General features: G+C 40.7%; 1 protein-coding gene across 1 annotated transcript in view; it reads right to left on the reverse strand.

The window, feature by feature from the left end:
• Positions 1 to 26,813, reverse strand: part of CSE1L (chromosome segregation 1 like) — a 1,337,268-nt gene that overhangs the window by 337,243 nt on the left and 973,212 nt on the right. Inside the window, exon 19 of the mRNA XM_044088970.1 lies at positions 25,920 to 26,005. Coding sequence (XP_043944905.1) covers positions 25,920 to 26,005 — 86 coding nt within the window. The remainder of the gene's footprint in view (positions 1 to 25,919; positions 26,006 to 26,813) is intronic.

Consider the following 26,813-nt stretch of genomic DNA (forward strand, 5'->3'; position numbering starts at 1 on the left):
GAGCCGAGGGGATAGTTAAGGGTCTCAATCCAGCAGAGAAAACACTTTCTACCATATCGAACGCACAGGGAGAACAAACCTCCTGGGGAACCAATAAGGAAGCCGGTCTCCCCAGATCAGACGTCAGAATCAGAGCTAGGCCTGAGTGGGCGGAGCTCTGAGGGAGGGAACTTGGCCCGACAAAGCCAGAGCCAATGAAAAAAGTTCCTCTCCTTCAGATCTGACACCCAAGCTCCGGCTCAGACAGCCGCTTGGATCCGAACTAATCGGATCAGACATGCTCCAGGCAGCTGTAGGCATTGAGGAAATGGGTACCGCCTGCACCGACCCCCTGACTCAGGCCATCCTCTGATCAGAGTACTCCCAACCCGGTGGACGGATCGGAGAAGAAATCTGTGTAAAAAAGGGAAGCGAGCTCCCCCCTCCAGAGGGAGAGGGGGCTGGCAAAACCACCATCTGGATCAGAGTACGAATGAACTTCATTTTATCCATGTCAACTTCCGATAAGCTCCTTGCAGACCTCGACAAGGTCACAGACACCGACCTTGCGGGTCAAGGAACAGAGGCCCTAGATGGAGAAAGTGTCTCCTCCAGCTCCGGGTTAAGTCTTGGAGATTGGAGTCAAAGGGAGTCACGGATCCTAGGCTGACTTGGCAGGAGAAGGGAGGTCCGGGGACCCCTCGCATTTGTCAGGTCTGTGAGATTTTGCCCCTCTCTCCTTCTCTCTGCCCCTTTTCCGCACCACTTCCACAGGCTTTGAAATGGGAAGTTGAGTCCCAGCCTCAGAGGGAGGAAAAGCAAGGACAAAAGAGGAAGTAGAGGTGGCCACAGCAGTCACTGTGATTAAGCAGAGGACGAGGCAACTGCCTCAGAAGTGGGAAGAAGGCTTTTCAGGGCCAACTTAGCCTTCCAGTCCTTGATGGCGCACAAGTTAAAACCCACGCATATAGAGCAGTCAGTATTTAGGTGGGCAACGACCCAAGCACATGACACAATGTTACCATCTGCCGGAGACAATTTATGGCCACACAGTGCACCTTTTGAACACAGGCTTAATCAGCCATGCTTCTATCCAGCCACTCAAAGAGAAGAGAAAAAGGAGAAAAATTACCAGTTTTCCCACTCAGATCACTCACCACACAGTCACACAGAACACACTGATGGGGGAGGGGAAGCAAAGCACACTAACAAACTAATGATAAACTACAACAAAGGTTCAACTCATGACGCACCAGCAAGGGGAGAAGAAAACCTACATTAAAACACTATACTAATATTTCAGAGAAAAAGGCTGCTTAAAAGCAGAAAAACCCACACACTACTCGGAGCTCAGGCGATCACGACGCTTCATCAACCAGCGGCAAACGAGATCTGGGGGTTGGAAGGTAGTGGAGGAGCTTGGAGCAGATGCTATTTAGATTGCCGGCTAGGATCCAATACGGATCTGGTATCCACAGGTTGAAGACCAAATGAAGTAAATACTTCAGATTTTGTATTTTTATTCACACCATCAAGAGTCAGAATAAAAAAGTGAGATTAAAGGGAAGTGTACCATTTTCATCACTATACAGGGGCTGCTTATAAATACCAGTCTTCTAACTAAACACCATTGCCTTTTAATAGTCTTCCTCATATCTAATTTTAGTAACTTTTCCACATTTTTCTGCATCTTCATTGAATCTAGTTTTAATTTTGTTTATGGGACAAGACCACACATCTTGTTTCAGCTTTGTGTCTTTCATGGAAACCATGCACATAGTTGGCTTATGGTTATTAATTTTGAACTCTGCGATGCATGTAATAATTGCGTTTCAAATCACTTTTGGACAAAGAATTGGGTTAGACCTGGAGGTGGCCCAGAGTATAGGTTTAACATTGCTGAAGCGGATTTGAGCTTATTCTTTTGTTGGGCCATCTGGATGACTTTATGCTATAGTTTTAAATGCATACAGGTGTTTTTCTTACAATGCTTATTTTAAATCAAGTTGTAGCAGAAAGGAAAGACAAATTTTAGTGCAGTTCTGCACTTTCTGGACCATGCCCCTTGGTACACAAGAAGGATGGTTAAAAGGGAACTTCAGTGTTATACAATTCTGTTGCTAATATTGCTATCAATACATAATTTGTCTTAGCAGTACAGCATCTCACAATATGGGCTGGATTTTATACTATGCAGAATTACATTACTAGATGCTTCAGTAAACTTCAATGTAACTCATTGGTCTAATTCACAAGATATTTCCTTGCAAAGTTTTCTTCCTATATAAGCAGCAATTTTCCTGTATACATGCAGTCTCTCAAGTTCAGGAAAACTTGCAGTAAAAAGCACCATGGAGCAGCTTACATCAAATCATGCTCAGAGTCTAGATATTAGACTTTCTGGATTTTATACTATGGACTCACCTACACTTGAACTTTTTGCTTCCAGTTGGAATACTCTGAGTATCATACCTCTCAATGCAAGAAATTTGGACAAAGGCCGACAAAATGGGGGACAAAGGCCCAAAAATATTTAAATATGGCTCTTATAAACTTAAAGTTGCTAGAGTAAGAGAGTTTACTTTAACATGCATTTTCTGAAAGATTCGAAGTCTGAATCTCAAAACGTATGTCATTGTTTAGTGACTTGATTTAATCCTCAGGTCATCCCACTGATTTTTCAGAAAACCATACATTTTGAACAGACCAAAAATATGAGTCCAAAATCTGGACATTTTGCAAAAATCTGGAGTTGAGAGGTATGGCAAGTATTTAATTTGGTTCTTTTATCAGTTAAAGTACGCTTTCCTTGTATATTTATGACAACCTTATATATTTCTGAATACCTAGTAGACCAGCAATTGACACTGAAAAAAGAAATTGTGACAAAGTTACATACTGCAGCAGACTGCTATCTAATTTGAGTCTGGTTTGAAAACTAAATATAATATGATAGGATACCCTTACAAAATTAAGTCCTTATGCTCAAGGTACAAAATCTTTCATCAACATCACACAGCTATTGCGTGTCCACATGTGGACAGAACATCCTGACAAGAAACATAAGCTGTCATTGCTATACTTCTTATTCTGGCTGCCATAAATACATTTTTATTATTATGAGTTACTCTAAGAATATGAAACCTTCGCAGCAAATGAATGGTTTTCAAAAAATGACAACTTCCTTAACTGCACTGATACATGCTTGCACAGCAAGAAATACAATATCTCGTATCACTGAAAATTAATCAATATCAAGCAGATATTTTGTTTGAGTTATGGGCTAACACAGCCTTAGGTAATATAAACCAAAGCCCATCCCAAGTCCCACTTTTGATGCCGCGATGTCCAAACAAAGGTTTGGAGAAGTCCAAAAAATGTAGAAGAAATTTTTTAACTTCATTTAACAATTAGCCCTTTAGCTTTTGAAAGATTCCTATTTGGGAATAAAAATGTGACAAAATAAAAGTTAATCCTTTAATGGTAGTCAGCTGATCCTGCTGTGGGTTTACTTACATCTGTAGCACTAGCTCTGTTGTGTGCCGCCTTGTCCCATTCAAGCCAACAAAACTTGAAATATTTGATTTGCTGCAGCTGAAATTGTGGTATTCAGTGTTGTAACTACAGTAGGGTGAAAGTCACTGCAAACCTGGGTGCAAGTTTTAACAGGCACAACTAGCAGGTGCAGACTGTACTCAAAGTGCACTCTGAGTTATGAAGCCACAAATTTTGCTAATGTCAACTTGTGACCTAGCTATTGCTCTGCTATGATTAAGCACAGCTAACAAGTACAAAAGGCGTCTAGTTCAGATTCTTGCATTTAATATTCTATGTCATTCACAGCTTTAAGTGACTGCCTGCTAGCAGTCAGAAATTCCAGCTGAAAAGACTGTAAGGAGACATTGAGTCGATTAGCACAGGTCGAACCTCTTTTCTACTTGGGATCACAGGAGATTACTAGGCTAATGGCCCTGGGGCCTTTACAAGGCTAGCCAAGAGCTTATCCTCAAAAAAAGAAACTGAAGTCAGCACCTGTCGCCCCTATCAATGAGGGACAAAGGTTTAACTTCTGGGTCAAAGTAATAGTTTCCTAGGGCCAGTGAGGTAATCTGTTTGACATATATGGAAAGTCTATTCCAGAGAAGGGGCAGCATCTGGGAGACAAACCTGTCTCTCCAAGCAGGTTTTGTTGATGTTGCATATTACATTTAGGTCTATCGAGCGGGTAATGCGCGAGGAGTCAAACTTACGGATGTGGAGCATCTCTAGTAGGGCAGGGTCCAAAAAGTACAGTTGTGTACACTAACCATAAATGTAGATGTTAGAGTGTATTCACTGTTAGTCATCACACTTGGGTTACCTCCCTGCAGGTAGCTCAGTTGGCCCTAACACCATAGTTTTTGGATTTCTGCCTCGGATGCTGTCGCTTCTTCCATGACGTCAGGTATAAAAACAGGCAGCCGACACCATTACATACGTTTTTCTTGCCCCAGATGTCAGGAGTCACCCAAATAGGAAGCTAGTATATGGTGTGGAACACCACCAGTAAAAAGTAAATACCCCTGTCATAAAAAATGGCCATATAGAGGATAGTTAGAAAGGCTAGAGAAAAACAGGGGGCTGGAGGGAGGGAAACCAGGACTGCAACAGTGAATACACTTTTAATATACAACATTTACATTTATGGTAACTGTACTATGTTCTTCATGTTTCACTGTTGCAGTCATCACACTTGAGTTGATTCCCAAAGCCGAGGAAGGGTGGAGGCATTCGAGAGGAGTTAGGGCTGGCTAGCAGGCCTTGTAAGACACTGCTGTAGGAAATCCAGCTCTGGAGTTAGAAAAAATAGGTAAGTGGTAATGCTTGGTGAAGGTGTGTACAGAACTCCAAGTTGCAGCTTCCAGAATGTCTCTGGTAGGGACTCCCCTGAGAAATGCTGCAGAGGTGGAAGTAGCCCTAGTTGAATGTGTTCTGATCCCCTGTGGGGTAGGTTTTCCATAGTGCTTGTAGCAGAAATTGATGCAGTGTGCTATCCATTTGGAAATGGTTTGCTTTGAAATGACCTTGCCATCTGCCCCTATAGCAAAGCTGACTAGCAGTTGGTCAGATTTTCTGTAAGGTTTATTCCTGTCAAGGTAGAACCTGAGTTGTCTGTGCATGTCCAAGGAGTGCAGGATCCTCTCCCCTTTATTTTGAGGATTAGGGAAGAAGGTTGGCAAATGGATGGCTTGGTTTAGAGCCACACTGGAGACCACCTTAGGCATAAAGGACAGGTTAGTCCTGAGGGAAACTGTCAGAATGGAAAATAATGAATGGTTCCACAGCCATTAGTGCCTTAACTCAGTCTTCTAGTTGAGGTTATGGCTAAAAGCAAGGCTGTTTTCCAAGAAAGGAATTTTAACTCTGCTGAAGCTGCAGGTTCAAAAGGGGGGAGCGTGTGCTTTTCCAGTACAAAGTTAAGGTCCCAGTCAGGGACGGGTGCTCTCCTAGGGGGCCTCAAGTTGTTAGGCCCCCTCTCAGAAACTGTTTGAGAGGGTGACGGAATAGAGGTGGGCTCAGTATTATAATGAGCTGAGATGGCAGAGGCATGAATCGTAATGGAGAAGGATAGGCCTCTGTGGAGTAGCGCTGCTAGGTAATCAAGGCTTTGAGATAAGGAGGGCACAGCTGTGTCCTTTCCTTGAGACAGACTCCAAGAGCAATATCTTTTCCACTTTTCAGCATAGGATTTTCTAGTACTAGGCCTTCTGGCCTCAAGAATGACGTCCAGAACCTGCTTGCTGAGGGTTGCTGGTGGAGTATTCAGGGGATAAGCCAGGTTACAAGATTTAGGGTTTGCAACTGTGGATGCAAAATCTGTCCCTCCTGCTGAGACAGCAGGGAAGGAGTCTGATGAAGGTGCCAGGGTGGCACTGTCAGACTGAGTACCAGTGCTGGCGTGGCCAATCTGGGGCAATAAGAATTGCCCTTGGGCTGTCCTGTATGATCTTGAGTAGTACCTTTGAAAGGAAGGGTAGAGGGGGAAGGCATAAGTTGAGAGGTTTTCCCATTTGAAGGATAAGGCATCCACCTTCCAGGCATTGCTGAGAGGGTTCCTGGTGCAAAATTTGCTCTACTGGTGGTTCTCGGGGGAGGCAAAGAGATCCACCTCCAGTGTCCCCCACCTCTGGATTAGAAGGTTGAAGGTGTTTGGCTCCAATTTCCACTCGTGTGGGTCCAGGAGATTTCTGCTTAAGTCGTCTGCCAGTGAATTCTGTTTGCCTGGCAGGAACTGAGCTTGCAGATGCACTTGGTTGCTCAATGCTGTGTTCCACAGGGCCATGGCTAACCTTCAGAGTGGGTAAGAATGGGTTCCCCCCTGTTTATGTACCACATAATTGTGGTGGTGTCTGTTTTTATCAGCAGCTGTCCTGGAAGGATTAGGTATTTGAAGGCTGTCCGAGCATACTATAGAGCTAACATTTTTGACTGATGTGCAGGAGAATTTGTCCTGGGCTCCACTTTCCCTGAAAGCATTTGCCTGCCATGTGAGGCCCCATGCATAGTCTGATGCGTCTGTAAATCGGGGTTTGGGCGGCGAGGGGTTAAGTGAAAGGCAGTCCCTTGTTGTGGTTGCATGCTTCTGCCCACCAAAGTGGAATTAGCAGAATGCATGAAGCCATGAACCCTAAGGCTTGCAGTATTTCCCTTGCAGATAGCTGGGTTTTGGTGGCCATGTGTTTGAAGTAGTTGTTCAAATAGATCTGCTTTTCTGGAGTGAGAAAGGCCATATGGGAAGATGTGTTCAAGCTTGCTCCCAAGAATACAATTTTTTGACTGGGCACCAGTTGTGATTTCTTTTCGTTGTTGATGGTGTACCCCAATGAAGGTAGCAGTCTTTTGACAAATTGCTAGGTGAAGTGGTAATTCCTGAATGTCCACATGAATCAGGCAATCATCCAAGTATGGGAAAATTTGGATATTTCTCTGCCTGCAGTATGCAAAGGCTGGAGCCAGGCACTTTGTGCATACTCTGGGCGCAGTAGATAGGCCAAAGGGAAATGCAGAGAACTGATATATAGGAGATATATCCTGCAAGACTCCCTTATGGGGATGTGCAGATAGGATTCTTTTTTCTAGGGTGACTAGCCAGGCATCCTTGGCTAGCATAGGGAGAAGCTGTTGCAGGGTTAGCATTTTGAATTTTGGGACCACCAGAAAGGTGATGAGAATTGATAGATCCAGGATTGGGTGCCAAGAGCCCTCTTTTCTGGGCACCAGGAACAGTCTGGAGTAGAAACCCTGTCTCTTTGTTCTACTGGAACAGGCTGGATGGCCCTAATATTGAGCAGGGAATGTACTTACTTTTGACCCTCTGCCCACTGGTTTGGAGGAAGGTCTGGAAACCTGCTTGGGGATGGCAGGGAATGGAAAGTAGAAACTGTACCCCTGGGATACAATGTTAAGAACCCATTCATCCTGAGTAATGGACATCCAGTTTTTGGCATGAAGGGCAAGTTTTCCTCCTAGAGGCGCAAGTAGATGGGCAGGGCTGAGAAGGATAACTGACAAGTCATTGTGAACTTTTACCATAAGGGGGTGGCTTGCCACTCCCGGTTTCTGAGGTGAAAGCACTCCATTGTTTAGATCTCTGCATACCCTGAGACTGTAGTCTTGGTGGTCTGGTTCCCTTGAGTTTGGACTGTGAAGGCCTGGAAGGGGCTGGAAAGGACCAGTTTTTTGTAGGCCAATGCCTACTAAATTTAGGTGGCTGCACTTAAGAATTCTTTAACAGTTTGCACAGATTTAGCTTTTTCTTCTACCTTTTTAAGAACCTCTTCTGCTTTGGGGCCAAACAAACGGTCCTAATTTAAAGGAGCGTCTAGTAATTTTGATATGACATGGTCTGGCAAGGTTTGTTCCTTCAGCCAAGCATGCCTTCAGTATAGATCCAGTGACTGTGGCCCTGCAAGATGCTTCGAGGGCAAAGCCACACTGCAAATTATGCTTACTAATGTGGTTTGCAGAATGCATTAACTCTTGTAAATCTATTTTCAGCACAATCTGGAAGGAACACCATTTTTTTTGTTTAATTCGTTCCATAATATGCTGCTGGTACTTCAACATATGAACCTGGCAATTCAATGCCCTGATGGCAAGAGTTGCAGAAGTATATACCTTCTTACCCCATCTGTCTAAAGCTCTGGAATCCCTGTCTGATGGAGTAGGGTTTTTGACTGTAGTAGCCTCAATAACTTTAGGCCCCTGGGAAATGGTCACTGGATCCGCAGTAGGATTCTTAGAGAAATTTGTGAGAATCAGGTACTCTATAGTACTGGTCAGGTTTTCTAAGGGTCGGTAGTGACTGGAGTAAGACTGGATTCCATAAAGACATCTACAACATCCAGTACAGGGGGTATAGCTAGGGGCTTGTGCTGAGGCAACACTAAAAATTCTCAGAGTCTCTTTTTGGACTGAGGATAATCCTGGCATTCCCAGTGGAAATGCTCTCAAAGTATGCAAGGTTTCACCAAAAGAAAATTCCTCTGGAGGGGAGGCAGAGGGAATGGATTCCTCTATATCTGAATCCTCAAAGGTAGATAAGCGTATGTCCTATAATCAGAAGGGCTAGAGTCAAACTCCTGGTCTGTAAAATCAAAGAAACTGAATTCTTGGACTCTTAGCAGGGGAAGGATGGCTTCCCCTAATTAGGGTGATAAGGTCTTCAGCCATTCTAAGCATTTGTTTTGGAGGCATGGGAGCTTGAGCATGCGCTTTTTTGGTAGTCTGTTTTCTAGGCGTAGTGCGTACTCTGGGCCTGAGAAACTCTGTAGTTTTAGCTAAAAAGAAGAAGTTGTTGGTTTAATGCAAATATCGATAGGTCGGAACACACCCTCAGAAGTCTGCGCCTGCACAGTGGCTCCGGACCCATCCAAGGTAGAGACATCCACAGGTTCCATAATCGAACCATCTCGCGGCATACCGGATTCCGAATGGGTCTCAGCAGAGGCCTGCGAATCTGTAGAAGTGAGCATCAGGGGCTGCAAAGGCACCTCACCGAGTACCGGCGGACTGGCGACTAGCTTAATGGAAGAGTCATCGGCAGTTTTGACCTATGCGGTCCGTCTATCTTTGTGCTTTTTCGTAAGATCGGTAGTCCGATGGCTTACCGAAGCCAGTTTGGAATACGGAGAACGAGAGCGAAAGAATTTAACAAAAATAGCCAGACGATGAATGATTTGGGCTTTAAATAAGGCACAAAACTGGCAGCGAGGGACGTCGTGGTCTGGGCCTAAACAGGTGACGCAGTAAGAATGAAAATTTCTGTGAGGTATTTGCTTTCCACAGGCAAGACAATTGCTAACTTTTTCTGACACCAGTTAGAGCAAGAAAAAAGAATCCCCGACGGGGTACTTAGCTTTAGAAGACGTCAAGCTTGAAACTCGAAAAACAAAAATTTCAGGTAGCGGCCGACCGGCACTTGCGAACTGCTTCTGCTTTGGGCTCCTTCTCGGCAAGAAAGGCTGGTGTAATAGCATTGGCTGCCTGTTTTATACCCCTGACGTCATGGAAGAAGTGACAGCATCCGATGCAGAAAACCCAAGACACTGGTACTCGGGCCAAATGAGGGCTACCTGCAGGCAGATAACCCAAGTGTGATGACTGCAACAGTGAAACATGAGGAACATCTGCCCTGTAGGTGAGACACAGATCACCTCTGAGCAATGTGGATGATACAGAGTAGAGTGATAGTGATTTAAGAAAAACAAAAAATGTAGATCCAGGTAGGCGATACAAAACAATTTATTAAAATTCACTAGTAAAATCTAAATTCAAAGACGTAGAAAATGAGCGCTTTCGTTTGTAGCGATGACAAACTTCTGATAAATACATCATTTCCTTTTGGCTTTAAAAACACAAATAAAAACAGCATTCCTATTTGTCTATCTCCCTACAATCAAGTCACACCCCCCTCTCATTTATGTATGTAAATGTCAACAAACCAAGTGCAAAAATTCATGCAAGTTAATTAAATAAATGACAAAAATAATCCTAAAACGTTGTTTACATATTATAATCCAATGTCAATATGGCAAACAAAATGTGCAATAATGCATGCAATGATGAAAAAAATCAAAGTTTAAATCAATAAATCATCGTTCTAAAGCTTTTAATTTCAAAACACTACCTAAAGATAGCGATCCATTTAATCCTAGCCAAGAATGTGCACCAAGGCGAATTTGCCATCCTAATTCCATTTTCTCTAGGATGATTTGCCAAGCTCCACCCCTACTACTACTTTTTAAAGTATCTAAGACAAAGAATTTAAATGAATGTGTAGGATTTAAGAAGGTGTGGTTTGCCAATGCGTTTGTTTCACCATTGTCTAATAGCTCTGTTCACCCATTCGATCTTTTAATTTTCGCTCTTTTTCCAACATAGAAACAAGTGCAGTGGGTGCACAGGGCGCAATAAACTACCTTCTCAGTAGGACAATTATAGTTCCACAATATCTTAATACTGTAGTTATTAATAGAAATAGTACTAGTTTCTAAAATAAAATTAGAAAATTTACACCTGCCGCACTTGAACATGTAACCCTTTGTTTTGATAGTGGTAGTTACTTCAAAACATTTTTAAGGTTATATCCCCTTCTTGTAAACAATAGAGAGAAAATTGTCAATTTTATTCCTCAATGAGGAGTCATTTATTAAAAGGGACCAATTTTTATATAAAATTTTCCTAATAAAGTAACTATCAGAATTAAAAGTAGTAATAAAACTACAACTGTAGTTTTTATCACTTTTATTGTTATTGAAGTCATTAAAGTTAAGATTGACAGTATTGTTAGCAACATTAGCAAAATTATTGCCCCCTACTTGTTGGACATCCAAATTGTCAGTATATATTAAAATCCCCTGCTCACTGTCCAATAGAGAGGTTGTATTTGCTAGAAGTGGTTTGAAATGTCAGTTTTCTCTTGTTATAAAAACTTCATTCATGACTTCATCTATGAACAAAGTGGGATACCCTCTATGTAGAAACAGTTTTTAATACATTATACTCTTTTAGAAAGCTATCCCATTTACTAACAATTCTAGCTGCTCTCACAAATTGTCCCTTTATTACAGCCCTCTTTTGTGCATGTGGAAAATGTCTGAAGTGTAATTAGTGTCAAAATCTTTTTTTAAAGTAACATCCAAATAGAAGATTTGATTTGTGTCCTTTACAGCTGAAAATCTTAAAAAAGTAGTAGTTTGGTTAATATAATCCAAAAATTCATTAGCCCTTACTTCCTCACCACTCCATAGAATAAAAATGTCATCTAAAAAACGTAAGTATATCTTACACCACGGAAAGAATGGAGATGTAAAAATATATTGTTCTTCCCATATACACAACCATATTGGCGTTAAGCCCACCACAGGAAGCTCCATGGCCACTCCTTCATTCTGCAAGTACAATTTATCATTAAACATTATAAAATTATTCTTAATATTGAAGAGTTGTTCATATGAATTAATATCATCTTGGGAAAATCCTTTATAGTGTAAATATTCACCCATTCAATGCCCAACTCATGGGGTATGACTGAATATGGATTTTACGTCTAATAAATGTAATAAAAGATGAGCAATGCACCACACCATAAAACATACCCCGATTTATTCAAAAACTGTATCTCAAGACAAAAACAACAAATGGATTAGCGCGCTTTCAGCTATCAAAGCCTTCTTCAGATCCACATTCAAAAGACACATCTCAATTTAATATAAAGCATATAACAACCAATGACAAAAAACATGTAAACAAGCTGCTTTGCTCTGCCCAATACAAGTACTTATACAAGTGCTTCATTATTCAATGTATTTCATTACTCTAACTCTGACTAGCAAGTTAGGATGGAAAATGTAAATCGGACTTCGCTTTCTCAAACATCATTGGTTTTAGCTAACAAATGAAAGCAGAAATGTAAATCAGACTTTGCTTGCTTAAAAATCATTGGTTTGCATTAGACATTAAACAGACATTGGGAACTTATATCAAAGTATTCCCTATCGCTTTCATAACTATAAGAGTAAAAACTAAGTTATTCTGAATTCACTTATTAAAACACACGCTTCTATAGAAGCATTTAATAAAACAGATTTACTAAAATATTAATACTTAAAACATTTCAACATTAAAAATACATATGCAAAGTCCTTAATAACAAAGTGCTAATAAAGAATGAAACTTTACATAAAATCTCTATATATTATATAAATATATGCTATCTACATGAAAATGTGTAGCACAACTATTAAAACAAACAAGAAGCAAGAAAAGATAAATACATTAATAATATTAGCGAACACTATCGTTGAAAATAGCATAAACAACGAACCATGGTAACTACAGAAATCTGAACGGCACCTTAAGGAGGTGTAGTAACCATCTTAAATTTCTACTATAGGCAACAGTAACTAGAAATAATAATGCAAATCACTAAAACAATTGATAAGGCAAAATAAGTCAGTCAAAACCTTCAAGTAGACGGTGATAAAACAATATATAAACCATATGATTGATGGTTATTAATAAATCAACCATATGAGAAATATTTGTTAAGCTAGGCTGTATATTGAATTATTTTTCTATTCTTCAAAAACGGCTTGATTGGTACACTTCCATTTAATCCAGGTGGATGATCAGCCCGCAATCTCATAATCCAATTTAGATTCCTCACAATCAAATTCATCAAATCACCTTCTCTTTCATCTTGTTTTAACTGAGAGATCATCATAAAAAGAAAATTATGACCTTCATTGCTTTTTATATGAGTGAATAAAGCATTAGTTTCTTTTCTGGTTCTTATATCTGATAAATGTTTGGAAATCCTTTCTTTCATTTTCATATTGGTTTTCCCTACATAAAAAGCTGTACAAACTGTACAGGTAGCAATGTAAATCACATTTCTACTGTCACAATTAGCAGTCCCAGAAAAATAAAATATTTTTCCTGTGTCCGGATGTGTAAATGACTTGGTGCAGTTCATTACGTAGCAGGTCTTGCAAAACCCACATTTTTTAGTTCCTATAGAGCTTTATTTTTTCATCTTTCTGCCAGAAAAACCTGTTCCTTCCCTATAGCATAACAGTCTTTTTAGATTTTTCTTATTTTTAAACTGAAAAGTTGGAGATGAACCTACTATCCCTTTGATCTTAATATCAGCAGTTAGAACCGGCCAGTAGTTTTCTTAATCACTTGGCAGATAATATTATGGTCAGACCCAAAAGTTAAACTAACTCTCAAAGAATTCATACTCTTAGTGTTAGTGTGATGACTCATTTCCTACATTTCTAGTTGAATACAAAGGTCTCCCCTTGTTTCTTCTCAGCTCAGTGGCTTCTGTAACATTTGAATTCACTCTTCTAGTTGGATAGCCTCTCTGTTCAAAACTCTTCAGTAAACTATTCCTTTCCTCAAACTCTTTCATCAGTACAGAGTTTAGAAATACTGTCTGATTTTCCACATTATTAAAAAATATGTGTCTATGATGCATACTAGTATAGTGCAACATATGATTCCGCCACATTTGTTTACGAAAGAGACTAGTAGATATACCTTCCTTTGGGTCCAAGCGTATGCTAACATCCAAAAAATCCATTTCAAACCTGGAGCTTTTGTATTCAAACTTTAAAAAATCAGTGGTCTCTGTCAAGTAGTAAACAAAACTATTTAGCTGTTCTCCATCACCTCTCCAAATGATAAAAATATCAACAAAACGATTGTATAGAGTAATACATTTGTTCCATTGATTCATTGAGTCTCTCATCCATTCTCTCTCCCATTGAGCTAGGACCAAATTCGCATAACTATTGGCACAGGGGGTGCCCATGGCTACCCCCCAACTCTGCCAATAGTATTTGCCTTCATATGTAAAGATGTTATTGTTGAGAATTAAGTCAAGAAGTATACAAATTAGTCTGGGGTTAGTTTTTTCTTCCATAAGAAATCTTCTAATGGCTTCTACCCCATAATCATTAGGTATAGACGTAAAAAGGCTATTAACATCTAAAGTCACCAGTAATAGACACTCAAAATCATTTACATTGTGCGTAGCTTCATATAGTCGCTGTAGAAAATCTCCTGTGTCTTTAATAACTATCAGCTTTAGGAATCAATTTCTTGAGCTCTTTCTCAACAAATATCAAGATAGGCTCAGTCAGTCATCCTCTTCCTGCTACAATGGGACGTAGAGGCGACGATATTAAGGTCTTGTGTATCTTTGGTAGACCATTAATAGAAGGTACAGTAGGATGCTCAACTTCAAAAAGCTCATTGTTCTTTGTCAATGATTCTACTCAAGATGTCATATAAATCATTTTTCACTCTTTGCTTCATAGAGTTCAGTTCACTCTTACTAATCTCATGATATGTCTCTTCATCGTTCAACATCTTTCTCATTGAAAAAGAATAGGTATCAGCATCCATTACCACTGCTCCACCTTTATCTGCTGATTTAATAACTATATAATTTCTTATCTTTAGTTCTTTCAATGCCTGATTTTCATCCTTGGTTAGATTATAAAATTTCTTATTCATATGCATCTGCATCAATGCAGCCACTTCTTCAACAGCATGTATAAAAGATTCAACAGCTGGTAAATTAATGGGAACAAAAGTACTAGGTTTCTTTAGCATGATTTCATTATCACCCTGTTTAACTTTATCATCATTCCCAAAAACGTACTTTAGTCAGGTTTCTACCAAATTTAAGATCTAAGAGAAACTCATCAAACGAAGTTAGAGTAGCTGGTATAAAGCTTAGACCTTTTTCAAGTAGATTCATTTGAGAATCCGTGAGTTGAACAGTAGACAAGCTCACAACTAGGGATTGGGCTGTACAATTTTCCTTTTCTTCCTTTCCCTGCTCAATGACCTTCCTGTTAGAGGAGTCTTGTTCATAATTAAAAAAGGGAGTTGTTCAACAATAGGTGCATGTGAGACCCCCTTCTTACAAATCGCCCCTAAGGATCGTTCATCTTGTTCATGACTAGAAGTGATCACCACCTCATCTATAGTCCCTGGTGAGTCCAGGGATATCATATTGTCATCCAACAGACAGACGCTGCCATTAGTAACTTTATTCGAAGAATTAAGTCCATTTCCTTGATGTACTTGTGCATTGACACAAAATTCTTTAGGCCCAATTGACTGATTTATTTGTACTGGTATCTATACTTATTTTCTCTTCTTTTTCTTTCTCTCTTTTTCTTTTGTTAATCCTGGTTTCTCTCCTATTGTCACTGAGTATTAATAATGTTCCTAGGCCACTCGAACAGCTGGCCATTTTTTTGTCATTGAAGTCTCTTGTCAGTTTATTACTCTTAATGCTTTTCAGCTTGTTCTCATAGGCCAAGAGCTTATCTTGTAGGTTCTCCAGTTACAGTTTTGAATAAATCGTTGGGATGCATTTTATGGTGTGGTGCATTGCTCATCTTTTATTTATTGTTGCGATTTTGTTGAGCACGCTTGAAGGGAACTTCTGCTACTTTCGTCTATAGTAATAAATGTGTCATATATCCCAAAACTAGCTCCATTCATTCTAGTAAGCCAAGTCCCAGGAGTCTTTATATAGGTGGGTTTCTCCTAATACATGTACTTTTAATTCACAATTTACTATCTAAAAATTTAGCAATCGAGTTAGTGATAGAACCTTGGGCATCTACTATGGGCCTCATAGCTGGTCTAGAAACATCTATGTATTTTTGGGACACCAAACAAAGCTGGTGTCCTAGGGTGCATAACTGACAATTTAATTTGTCAATGTTAACAGCCCTTCAATAAAAAGGTCCTGTAGTATGCCCCTTATACGCCTGTAGGCACCATTCATTTCAATGATTGAATACTGTATTACTCATTAAAATTTTTTCCATTCTATGTACATAGTCTTATCAAATATAACCATACCTCCCCCTTTATCAGGTTTTATTAGTCTACCTTTTGCTTTCATTAACATCTGTAAATTGTCATTTTCCACCCTATTCAAGTTATCTTTTTGCATTTTGTTTCAATAGCACAAAAATCTAATTCGCACATTTTTTTCAAAAAGTTCCAAATTTGGATGTAAAGGTGGATTATATGTGCTAGAAACATAAAAAGGTTTAACTATTTGAATATTAGGTTGAAATAAAGCTAGATTTAATTTGCGAACAGTTTTAAATCTATCGTTGTTTCAAGAAGATTCATGTTACGGTTTGGCACAACAGACCTCTCGAAAGTAGGTCACACATGGATTCATCGAAGTCCAAGCAGGAAAAATTATAAACCGCAAAATCACCCGCTTTACTTCTTAAAATTCTGGGTTTTGGGTCAACAAATTGATTAATTTGCGGCCTCTCCAAGGCCCCCTGTTGTTGTGGTTCCTGCCCCTGTTGGAATAAGGTCCATTCCATTGTTGTCACCCCCTCATTCCCGGGATGAAAAAACTGTTTGTTTCTGCTGCTGTATTCCTTCCGATCTGAGGGCTGGAAACCCAGCTTCTTCTAAACAATAATTTTCTTCAGTTTCATTATCGTCAATTATGTTATTACAACTTTGATCATCCCCATTCTCATCCACTGCTTGACCATTTAGTCTTGAACCCCACTGTTGTGAATCTGGGGGAGGGGGATAGGCTGACTTGTTCTTGTAAGCTTTGATGTCTCTATCAAGTTTTAAGTTTTCTTTCTATTATAACTGATTTTTTCATCTATTGATTACACTCTTTCATAGTCAAAACTGTTATGATTAAAATTAGAATCTGTTTTAATAACATTATCCAATTCATTGGCTTTTTTAGTTAAATCTTCTATTATTCTATTGTCATAAATCACTAAATTCATGTATTCAGCCCCAATACGCTGAAACAAACGCATTGGCAAAACACACCTCCTTAAATCCTACACATTCATTTAAATTCTTTGTCTTAGATACTTTAAAAAGTAGTAGTAGGGGTGGAGATTGGCAAATCATCCTAGAGAAAATGGAATTAGGATGGCAAATTCGCCTTAGTGCACATTCTTGGCCAGGGTTAAATGCACCGCTATCTTTAGGTAGTGTCTTTAGAACGATGATTTATTGATTTACACTATGATTTTTCATAATTGAATGCATTATTGCACATTTTGTTTGCCATATTGACATAACTGGATTATAATATGCAAACAACGTTTTAGGATTATTTGTCATTTATTTATTTAATCAACTTGCATGAATTTTTGCACTTGGGTTTGTTGTTGACATTTACATACATAAATGAGAGAGGGGAGTGTGACTCGATTGTAGGGAGATAGACAAATAGGAATGCTGCTTTGCATTTGTGAGTGTTTTTAAAGCCAAAAGGAAATGATGCATTATTTATCAGAGGAAATTTGTCATAGCTACAAGCGAAAGCGCTTATTTTCTACGTTTGTGAATTTGGATTTTACTAGTGGATTTTAATAAATTGAGTTTATCGCCTGCCTGGATCTACATGTTTTGGTTTTCTTGGTTACTTGCGGCTCTCTTCGTTTAGTTGATAGGGATTTAAGCCTATCCACATAGGATAGGTGTTGAAGGCCATGGATTGTCTTTGTAAGGTACTTCTACGGCCTTTCCAGTTGGTGCAGGTGTTTGGAGAGGTGCATACCAAACGGGGCATTATACTCCTTCACAGGTCTAATAAGAGAGGAGTAGAGCGAGATAACCATTTCTGGATGCAATCCCTTTACTTGTAAGATGAACCAAGTAAAACGATTTTACCACAGCCGAATGTGAGATTGTTGACAACCTGAGTACCCAAGGTCTCAAACCACAGGTTGTGTGCTTAGGGGGTTACTGTTGATGTGGTAATCGGTAGGGGATGTGTTTTTGCCGAATGGTACGCTAATACTTTTTTTGCGTTTAACTTACAGGCATGACTTTGTGACCAGTTATTTGCAGTTGCGAGACGCTCTTGCAATGTGTTATCAAATGGGAAGTCAATGACAGCACCCAACTTAATCATCCGCAAACTTGGGCAGCCACAGGCCCTTTTGTCTTTGCCTGGACCTCTGAGACATATGCCAAACAGCAGGGGTCCCAGGACAGATCCCTGCGAACACCACTAGTGGCAGGTCTGCTGTCAGAGGTGGCAGTACCTATTTTGACCTTGTGGGTCCTGTGAGCCAGTTGGCCACTCGCCTAACTAGATAGGGATCAACACCAAGTTGTGTTAGTTTTTCGATGATGCCCAAGTGGGAGATTGTGTCATGGCCAGGTCGAGGTAAGATGTATGTACTGACTTTCCCTCATCCAGGGCATTGGTGACAGTTTCAAAGTCATCAACTAGTCTCAGAAGGCAAGATCTGCTCCTGCAAATCCAACTTGGGTGGGGTTGAGTGTCTGGAGATTGCCTATGTCCTTGCTTAAGAGATCCATAATACACTCCATGACTTTACCGATCAGACTTGTCAAGCTGGTGGGGCGATAGTTTCCTGGGTCAGTAGTGGCACCACCTTTGTGCAAAGGGATGACCATGGCAGTTCTCCACTCTGTTGGAATTATGCTTGTAGTTAGACTGGGGTTGAATAGGGTGCTTAATGGCAAAGCTAGTTCTTGTTGGAGATTTTGCAGAATACAGCCTGGGATACTATCAGGTCCCATGGAAGCAGTGTTCTTTGCCTTGGACAGGGCCTTTAACACAATCTACAGAGATGTGAGGTGTGAGAGAAGTATTGGGGACGTCGACTGGGCCTTTGCAGGGGCGATAAGGGGGTGAAGTTTGTGATGAACCCATCAGCCCGCAGCTTGGCTAAGTCAGCAGGATCAGTGTAAGTGGTACCATTAAGTATTAGTTTGGAACTTTGGCTTTGCCATGGAGGTTGCCAACATAAAGGACTTGCGGTTTCTCTTAGTTCTGGAGGCTAGTTTCAACTCATAATTGGCTCTGGAGGGTTTCACTAGTGATCTAATTTATTTGAGGCAGAGGAGGGAGTTTTTCCGATTTGGAATTTGTTCCTTTTTACCCTTGGACAATAGTTTCTTCCTTTGGTTGTAAAGCCTGTTGATAAAGGATGTCTACCAGACAGGTTTGAGTTTCCTTAAGGAGCAGATTTTAGTTCTGTTGGGTATGGCTTAGTCCAATGCAGTGCTGACTATTCAATCTAATGAACTTTTCACTAATTGGGTAGTATTTTTTTTCTCCAAAAATCCTTCAAATCACCTTTAGACAGGGCAAAAAAGACATGTATAAGCCATGTAACATCAGGTTGCAACTGTTCTTGAAATATGACCAAGTGCAAGTTTACCTGTTAACAGGTGAATCCCCAAGTACAACTGCATCCTTCAAAAGGAGACTGGTGTGCTCATGAGAAGGTAAAATGGTAGGCAGGATGACTACACAGTCCAAGGCATCAGAAATATTCTGGCTCTTAATGGGAATCACGCTGTAAGGAATGCATGCACCAGGTGCCACCCATGTGGACAGCCTGTATATGGCACTGTACTCAAGAAAAGTATGACATCTCGTGTGCAAAAACTGTGCACCAACATGAAATTGCTCACCAGATAAGGGCAACATTTGTCAAGAGACCTATGCCAAGCTCAGTGCAGCTCACACCAATCTGCTTTAAGTTTGAACACTGAAAAGCCATACATGTGGTGAGAAAACTTGACTGACCCATTTCCGATGGACCTGCTAATCCAAACAGGCTTGGGGCAATGCTCCAGAAGAATTTCCGGTCCAGTGTACTACTTGTTACCAGGTGACTCAAGAGAACCACTCCCTGGATTCATTCCTACATACCTCAAAATATTCTTTATCTAGGTGGTACAGCCAAGGTATATATTTTCATTCTTGGACATGGGTCTATATAACCTCATTCTGCTGAAGTGTGTGGGTTTGAGCCCCCTGCTAGAAGATAGGCTCAGCACATGCAAGCAATACTGCCCAGATGAACAGTTTTAACTTTTGGAAAGCCAGGTCATGAAAACTTCTCCAAGTGTTTGTCCCTTTAGCAATATTCTTGTCTAGGACCTGAAAGAAAGACCCCTGCTGCTAGTCCTCAAGTAAAGACCACGCATCTTGCATCTTTTAGAAAGTATAGTTGTGTACACTTACCATAAATGTAGTTGTTAGAGAGTATTCACTTTTGCAGTCATTACATTTGGGTTATCTGCTTGCAGTAGCCCTCAGTCGGCCTGATTAACAAAGTCTTGGATCCTGCATCGGCTGCTGTCCCTTCTTCGATGTCAGGTCGTCAGGGGTATAAAACATGCAGCTGACGCCATTACGTCAGTTTTTCTTGCACCAGATGTCAGGTGCCCCCCTAATGGGAAGCAATCAAATCTATAAATACAAGGATATACCTCCAACAAAAAAGCAAATACACCAAAAAGCTTTTAGAGCATAGTAAGTGAGAGCAGAGATATAGCCAAAAGAAGATAGGGGGTTGGGAGGGAGGGTAACCAGGACTGCAAATGTGAATACACTCGAACATCGACATTGATGGTAAGTGTACACAACTGTACTATGTTCTTCGTGTTTCACTGTTGCAGTCATTACATTTGGGTAGATTCCCAAAGCTAAGGTTGGGAGGAGGAATTTAAATAGAATTAGGACCAGCTATAAGGCCCTGCAAGACTGCAGTGGCAAAACCAGCTCTGGATTTGGAGAAAATTGGCAAATGATAATGCTTGGTAAAAGTATGTACAGAACTCCAGGTAGCAGCTTCTAGGATGTCCCTAGTAGGGACGCCCCCGAGAAAGGTTGTAGAGGTAGATACAGCCCTGGTTGAATGGGTCTGATGTCCTGTGGGGTAGGTTTTCCATGGTGCTTATAGCAGAAATGAATGCAGTGGCCAATCCATTTTGAAAAGGTTTTGAAATAGCTTTCCCCTCTGTCCCTGCAAATGCCACCAGTAGTTGTTCAGATTTCCTTTAAGGTTTAGTCCTGTCCAAGTAGAATCTAAGCTGTCTGTGCACATCTAAAGAGTGCAGTATTCGTTCCCTCTTTTTCTGTGGGTTAGGAAAGGAAGTAGGCAAATGAATGGACTGATTAAGAGCCACAATGGATACCACCCTTGGGCATGAAGGAGGGATGGGTTCTGAGGGACACCCTGTCTGCATGAAAGATGATGAAAGGTTCCACTGCCATAAGGGCCTGTAATTCAGATACCCTTCTTGCAGAAGTGATTGTTAAAAGGAAAGCTGTTTTCCAGGAAAGAAATTTTAAATCTGCAGTAGCAGCCAGCTCGAAAGGAGGAAGAGTGAGTTTCTCCAAGACAAAGTTAAGATCTCAGGCTGGAGTTGGAGCTCTCCTGGGTGGCCTTAATTTTTTGGCCCCTCTGAGGAACTGCTTTGATCAGTGGGTAAGAGAAGAGTGGAGGCTCTGTGCTATAATGAGTTGAAATGGCTGAGGCATGAATTTTGATGGAGGAAAAAAGACAGGCCCTTATGAAGCATCTCAGTCAAGTACTGTAGAATCTGAGGTAAATTGGGCACTGCTGCACTCATTCCATGAGATTGGTTCCAGGCACAGAATCTTTTCCATTTTGCAGCATAAGATTTTCTAGTACTGGGCCTCCTTGCCGCAAATGATATCCATCACTGACTTACTGAGGGATGGAGAAGGTGAGATTAGGTAATTAGCCAGGTTGCTAGGTTCAGTGTTATTTGCTTTCCACAAGTAATACAATTATTAACTTTTACTGACATCGGTAAGAAACAAGAAAATATATCCCCAACGGGGTACTTCGCTTTAGCTGAAGACTTCGGTTCTGAAACTCGAAAACGAAAATATCAGGAGTCGGCTGACCGGCACTTGCCAACTGCTTCTGCTTCAGGCACTGCACAGCAAGACAGACTGATGTAATGGTGTCGGCTGCATGTTTTATACCCCTAACTACCAGACGTCATGGAAGAATGGACAGCAACCGATGCAGGACCCAAGACTTTGTTCATCAGGCCGACTGAGGGCTACTGCAAGCAGCTAACCCAAATGTAATGACTGCAACAGTGAAACACTAACATCAAGCAATGCAAAAGCTTCTTCAATTTCGAGTGACACTACTGAACACACTGGCACCTTCAGCAATTTGGTACATCATGCCTGGAAAATCAAAGTTCTGGTGTTTGTCTTGGTTGGTGATCTGTTAGCCATGTGGTTCTTAGAGTGCTGGTGTTTTGGTATATGAATAAAGTGACTAAGCAATATTACGACAAACTAAACAGCCAAAAATTGTTGAACTTGGCAGATGCACAGGCTTAAACTAATGCTACATCTCACTATGAACTGAATAGTTACATAGACAGCCAAACATAGAACAGCAATTTTTTTCATACACAAATGTGATCAGCAGAGAAAATCTAGGAAAGTAATACAAGGTCATTATGCTTTGTCATGCAAGCCTTACTTCTATGAACATTTACTGTCTCCTGGAAATTCAACTCTGTGCTTAAGCACTGTGTCATACTAATTTTGTACACATCCACTACAAGAGCTATTACCTTCAGCTGCCTATTACACTTTCTTGAAAAATGACCATCACGGCTGCTCTGAAAACACACTACCAATATGTCCTTTTATAACTATGTACAGAGACACCAATATAATTGACAATTAGTCCTAAGTAGAAATATTCTAAAACTGGACTTAGGACAATACTTGGGGTTATGCAGTTTATAGAAGGCAATCAGAGAGATTGCATCTTTCCCAAGCCTCTGGCCAATGCTCCTAAATCCATAACTATACCAAGCGAGGCATGGATGGCTGTGAATGGTCCCTGTTATAATTTGCTATGGGGAACATTCTTCTGATACGCTGCTTATGACATTCCTTTAATTTGAGGATATTGCCTGTGGTACGTCTCCAGTTTTACTTAAGGTGATAAATCTCTGATGTAATCTGACATCCTGTATCTAAAGGATTCTTCACTTAGTAATAACAGTCAGCTTCTTTGGATAAACAAAAAAAGTTGTCAAATGCATGACCCACAGTTAACATACAACTTGCTCAAAAATGTTAATTGTCCCAGTCTGGTATTTGTAGGAATCTGACTGTTCTTGCAAACTGGTTTGAAAGCTTTGCTATCACACTTTTTGTTGCATACCCACTGCAATCTAATATCCCTCAATGACAACTCACTAACTGGTGTAGCTTTTACTTATTTCTTTTTTGAAGGGGGGGGGGGGGGTTGTCACTTCTCTTTCATTCCTCTTGAATTTTAAATCCCTGCTTTGTACTCACTGCTGGCTTGAACCACAGTATGCAAGTGAACATCCTTTCTTATAGGACAGCAGAACATGAGCGTATTCTTTACAGACTTCTTTAGTTCCTTTCAGTGCATGTCTGTTACTGCAGGTTTTACCTTGATCTTTACAAGTCTTGTGGCAGTATCCCACTTCTGAGCGTGCCCCTGCAATCTTCATACACAATTGTAAAGTAAGCACAACCCAATTCGCCTTTCTCAAGGGCAGGTCATGCCTACTGAATCTGGTGGATTTCTTTTCGAAAATCATTAAGGTCATGGATGAGGGTAAAACAGTACATACCCGCCTACCTCAACCCAGACAAGCCATTTGACAATTCCCCACACTGGTATTCTAAGTAAACTCAAAACTAGGCATAAATCCCTATGTCATGAGATGGACATCCAATTGGGTCATGCACAGTACACGTGGTTAAAGTGGGTAAACCCAGATCCAGCAAGAGGACAGTTACTAGTTACATCTCTGAAGTTAGGGCAAAGGTGGAAGGCATCTGGATGACAAAGTTTGCCGATAACTGCAAGCTGGGGGTAATCACTGAATCCCCCAAAGATGTATATATCCCTCAGAAGGGTCTAGATCAATCAAATGACTGATGCTAGAACCATGGCCTAAAACTAAATGCAAAAAACATCACCATATCCTTTGGGAAGTCAAATACCCCTGCAAACTACATCAACAGCACACCCCTTAGAGTAGACGGAGGTGAGAAATCTAGGGGCAGACAGATGGCCTGAACTTTCATCACCATGTGTCCACAGTGATGAGAAAATTATTTTATGTGGCACAACTTGTAAGTAAAGGTATGGCATCCAAATCCAAAGAAATTATAAACCAGCTGTACTCTGCCCTCATTAGACCAATAATAGAGTACAGAGCACCAATTTGGCATTTATTTGACTAGGCACTTAGAGCACCTGAACCGACCTCAAGAGGTTCCTCACAAAGAAAATACAGGGTGTACACAACAAACTAAGGATACACTAAAAGCCCCATCCCTTTTCTCAGTCTTCTACAGACTATCAAGGTGTGACCTATGCCTGACCTACAAGGTACTCGGAAATCCAGTCATAATGGACTTGCTACACATCCGCAAGTCAAAGAGCACGAGGGTCACCCAATCTAGGGATTGAAACTTAGCAACTCAAAACATGTTGCTGGAGACACAGATGTTTCTCAGAGTGTCCCTTCTTTGGAACAAGCTTCCTACTCGCAATAAACAGAGCCCTTCACTGGCCATCTTCTAACGCAATTTGGATTAATGGATGAGGAATCGCAAATTCACACCAGGGGTAGTGCCTCTGACCCTTATGGACAGGAACAATCTAAGATATTCAATATACAGGCACAAATCCATGCCATACTCTTGCCCCTATGGGCCATACATTCTGTAAAATCAGGTTACATTGGGTAGGCTTGTAAGGGCCTTTTAAGCTATTAACCTAGTAATCTCCTACGACCCCATAAAGGTTCCAGAGTCCATTTAATAAACTTTAATCAAAAGTCATCAAAAGTAGTATGGCATAATACTTTACATTACCCTGTACAATGCTGATATTGCTGCACTTTTTTATATCATTTATTTTCACCAAAGATTAAAAATGAAACTGGGAACAGCAGCAGGTGCTCTCTACCAGTTGGTCACAAAACAAGTCTTTTTTCCACAAGTTTCCTTCAGACCACTTACATGGTCCATCATACAACCTAGTGGCACATTTATAAAGTCTGGAAGCCACAGTAATTGAAGGCTCATTTTAACAGAATTAACATCTAGGGCAATATAGACTCGGTTGTATTTTAAGGGAACAATCCCCAAAGTGTAAAAAAAAAAAAATCAAATCTCTGGCTCAACTTCCTCCTCCTCAGTTTCACAGCATGAGTGTTAAACACGTGTGCCTTCCAGGCTTCTACATTTAAGCCAACTCCTCCACCCCATCCCTCCCAATTTCTATTAAGTGAAAAGACCCTGGCTGCATTCACCAGTATATTTCTTTTCTTGTATCCATTTCCCTTTTCTTACCAACAAACACATTTCTGATTTAGTTTTCTTTGTGTGCTTATTTCTTTCATTCTTGGCTTCTACCCCTACATACTTGTGAGAACCCCAGCTAATTGTAGGTCTGTTTTTCTCTTCACTTTTTGACCTAGCACTCCAGTGTTACAAACTTTGTACTTTTCCATCATTTCCCTACTTAGCACTGCCATTCTAAAATGCAGCTCCTGTAATTTCTGACTGTGCAGGGTCCCCACAGGTGTCAGGAATTCCCAACCATTTATCCCATGTCTAAGACGGCATAAATGTACTTTTTCCACATTTCACTTTTACAAGACTCAACAGAATTCTCCAGCTGCTTCCCATACTACATTGGCCATTTTTTTGCCCCCCCCCCCCAATAAAATTCTTCAGGTGCTCAGTCTCAGTGCTGACGGGTATGGTTATTTGTATTCTCCAACAATGCTCATCTTTCTGCTTGTCAGGTATTTGCACATCAAACTCTACTGGTTGATATTGTGTACCCAATAACTGCTTCCGCCTCCAAGAATCACTGATCTCTTCTTACCGATCTAGTAACAGTGTTGATATGTTGGAGCTTGTACACAAAGGAATAATTTCAATCTTAACCCATAGCTAGTTTTGCAATTGGCATTTACTACAAATCTGGAATTTAGCTCAAGCAAAACAAAGAAAATTATGTTTCATGACTTACTTTTCACAAACTTGGTAGTTTTTGAATTCTGAAGTCTCTGGAACAGTAAAATGAAAATCTGCTTCTTGTACTGACTGACAGAGTCACTGCATAATGAAAAGAAAGAGAGTTACCCAATAATAGCACTCAAATCCAACCTAAACACTGCTACTTACAAATGGCTTGAGTATGCACGACATCAGCTATCCTTGAAAAGCCCTTGGCAAAGGTGAGAACATTCAGGCTTTTCTGTAAACTCTCACATGGATCCTAAAGTTTCACACTAGAAATGATCCCTTATTTCAAAGGATGTGGCACCTCCAATGGGGTTATGGAGGGTCTGCAGCCACAAAATCTTAAGCTAATATTGCAAGTTATCACTTATTTCCATTTTGCTGACCAGGTTGGCCCTGCTTGGCCAGTGCCCAACTTCAGAAGAGATACGGGTATGTTAAAATGCATGAACAACATACAAGCTATAAAAAAGTTATGTACTCACCATAACGTTCCACCTGAGTGGGTAACTTCATTCGTCTGCAACCTGTGGGTCTCGGATCTGAGCCGGCAGCTTTACCTAGCTAAAAAAATCCAAGCTCCTAACTCCTCCCCGTAATCCCCTGCTACACATCCCCCATCCTCAGATCGAGTTTCCCTATAAAGACTCCACAAGACCCTTGAAAGAGGCCAGTAACCTACTGCCTAACAGAATGGGCAATCCTATCCCATGGTTAAGAAGCACGAAACTGGTTAGGGGGAATGGGGGGGGGGGTCGGTTGAAGACAAATGAAGTTACCCACTCAGATGGAACGTTATGGTGAGTACATAACTTTATCTGAAGTGGTTAACTTCATTTGGTCTGCAACCTGTGGGACAGAGTCCCCAGCTACCTAGAAAGCTTGGGCGGCCCTCAAGGAA

This window comes from Protopterus annectens, chromosome 12.part0, assembly GCF_019279795.1.
Source record: "Protopterus annectens isolate FY-2018-M chromosome 12.part0, PAN1.0, whole genome shotgun sequence".
Classification (NCBI taxonomy): Eukaryota; Metazoa; Chordata; order Ceratodontiformes; family Protopteridae; genus Protopterus; species Protopterus annectens.